This window comes from Engraulis encrasicolus, chromosome 7 (genome assembly GCF_034702125.1).
Source record: "Engraulis encrasicolus isolate BLACKSEA-1 chromosome 7, IST_EnEncr_1.0, whole genome shotgun sequence".
In the NCBI taxonomy this organism is placed as follows: domain Eukaryota; kingdom Metazoa; phylum Chordata; class Actinopteri; order Clupeiformes; family Engraulidae; genus Engraulis; species Engraulis encrasicolus.
In genome coordinates, this window is record NC_085863.1 from 43161857 (window position 1) to 43164356 (window position 2500).

Below are 2500 nucleotides of genomic sequence, written 5' to 3' on the forward strand. Positions count from 1 at the left end.
CTCTCTGTTTTATTGAAAAGCGGTTTAACCTTTTTTTTGGCACCGTGGGAGCTCTGGCAAGTGAGATGTTTTGCATGTAGAGCGCGGTTCACACCCCTCTTTGCTCAGGAATTCACTTGGCACTTGCTAGTCCACATCTGAACCTCACGGGAACAGGCAGCCCTGTGTGTGCGCGCACACACACACACACACACACACAAAAGATCTCTCTGAGTTCTCAAAAACTGTCAGAAATGAGGGCGCATCATTGAGCCAGCCGAGCACTTTGACAAACGACTCATTCCTCGAGAAAATTCCTCTCATAGTCCACGTAGCTCTCGTGCCTCACAAAGTTTGCCGCTATTTGAAGGGAAAAAAAGTACAAAACAAAACAAAACAAAACAAGAAAGGCACAAGCCTCGCCCTGTGACCTGGCTTTGTGTGGCTTGACTAAATTCAATTAGTACTTGTCACTGCTGTCATGTTTCATAAGGTTTAATTACGTGAACATGTTGTAATGTTTAATCGCCTGCCTGTCGTTGTACCTTCTGCATCACTGATTCTGTGTTTGAAGTTTCTCACCAATTGTGTGTGTACGTGTGTCTTCCTCTGTTTCTCTCTGTGCGTGTGTGTGTGTGTGTGTGTGTGTGTGTGTGTGTGTGTGTGTGTGTGTGTGTGTGTGTGTGTGTGTGTGTGTGTGTGTGTGTGTGTGTGTGTGTGTGTGTGTGTGTGTGTGTGTGTGCTAATATAGGGAGCTGGTGGAAGAGCTCCATCCACTGATGAAGGAGGCCCTGGAGAGAAGACCTGAGGTGAGGCCTGAGTCTTAGCCAGAAGCATACAGTAGCTCTAAAAAGAAGAAAAGGAGAGTGCTGTGTTGGGTCAATTAAAGAAAAAGATGGGTGCTCTCCAGAGAGGACATGAGAAACTTAAGTGCTTAGCTTTTGACTATCACCAAAATGTGAGCGCCCAAAGGCTTCTTGTTGAAGGTAGCAGTCTTTAACCCTGTGAAACCTGAACCATGAAAGCAATGAGAGAAAATTCTAATTTTTTGGAATTTGCTTCAATATTGGTCCCTTATAAGAAATGTAAAAAAAAAAAAAATCAAAATTTTGTTAAGGTCACTGAGATATTTAATGCATCATATATGATGCATCAGGCTTTAAATGAATGAAAATTCCAATTTCATGACCATTGAAAAATGACTTTTAATGCATTTACAACTTTTTTTTAATTTAAAAAAGTTGTCAGACAATTTAATTTGAGGATTATCTTTAAATATTTAGTGAGATCCTGCCATTTTTTTAAGCCTATCCTTGTTTTAGCAGGACCATATTTTACATTTCCCACAGCCTGGTTGGGTATTTTTTTTAAATCTATGTAAAAACATAGCTGATCGAATGCTTAACAACCTATTTATGAGTGTAATATAGATCATTATTCATTTTTGATGTGTAATTTGAATATATGGGTCCATTACTACAATTGGACCATTTCTCCATTCACTTCAATGCATTTTTTACGAGATCATAATTTCAACATTTTGCATTACATTTTCAAAATTGCAAGTAAAACCTGTTTCTTAAGGCAATATCTTTGTCTTGAAGTAAAACAACTTGTGTGTTTTGTTAAACGATCGTCGTGGTATGCTTTGTAAGTTTCCCTATGGAGCAAATGCTTGATGGTTGACTTCCTGCCACCGCCGGATGGTGCTTATATGTTTCATCAGTTTTAGCACGATCTCTCTGCAACACGGTGTAAAAATATAAACTCTTCCTTGATTAATTGCACAAAGCAAGTGTTCAAATTAAAGGATGTAGAGTTATATTTCGGAAATTTGTACACAAACCTTTTGCAATTTGACGATATCTCAGCGTCGGTCAGGGAAACCGCTTCTACTCCATTTTTGCATTTTTCGCCGAGCTGTGATCAACTTGTTGTTGACCGCTGCTCTCTTGTGGCGGTTTCCGTGTACTGCAGGACGTTTGGAAATGACACGCAGGATGTTTTTGAGATGGATTTTTTTTTGTGTCAGCGTGGAGAGGGCTTTGAATTTGATGCATCATATATGATGCATCCGGCGCGATAGGGTTAAGATCCGAGGCACACTGATTTTAGTGAAAAAGACTAAAAATCATTTATTTAAAGGGATAATAACACAATGTTTTCACTGCAAATGAGTCTTCATACGTTCAGTAGCTCTTCTTCATAGTTTATCAAAGGAGGTCCGCAAGAGACGTTTCCTTGTGCATGATTCATACTGTGAAGTTACACCTAAATGGAACAAAGTGAAAAAGCACAATTGAATGAATACTCACACTTTGTTACAGTAGCAGCAAAATTAATTTGGAGGCTACTGCAGTACAAAGCAGTGCAGTTGAAGTTCTGATACAATTTCCAATATATTTATTAATGGTCACAATTTGGTGATAACATAAACAAGTCCCATGTTGATGAGCAAAATCAAAGATACTCTATCCTCATGAGCAAATTAACATCTTCAGCTACCTTGGCCACTTTTTTG

The 2500-nt window shown here is 39.0% G+C and overlaps 1 protein-coding gene across 9 annotated transcripts in view; it reads left to right on the forward strand.

The window, feature by feature from the left end:
* LOC134452941 (protein furry homolog) overlaps positions 1-2500 on the forward strand; it is a 140640-nt gene that overhangs the window by 76385 nt on the left and 61755 nt on the right. For all 9 annotated transcript variants that reach the window (XM_063203622.1, XM_063203621.1, XM_063203620.1 and 6 more), the window contains exon 24: positions 731-788. In XM_063203622.1, coding sequence (XP_063059692.1) covers positions 731-788 — 58 coding nt within the window. The remainder of the gene's footprint in view (positions 1-730; positions 789-2500) is intronic.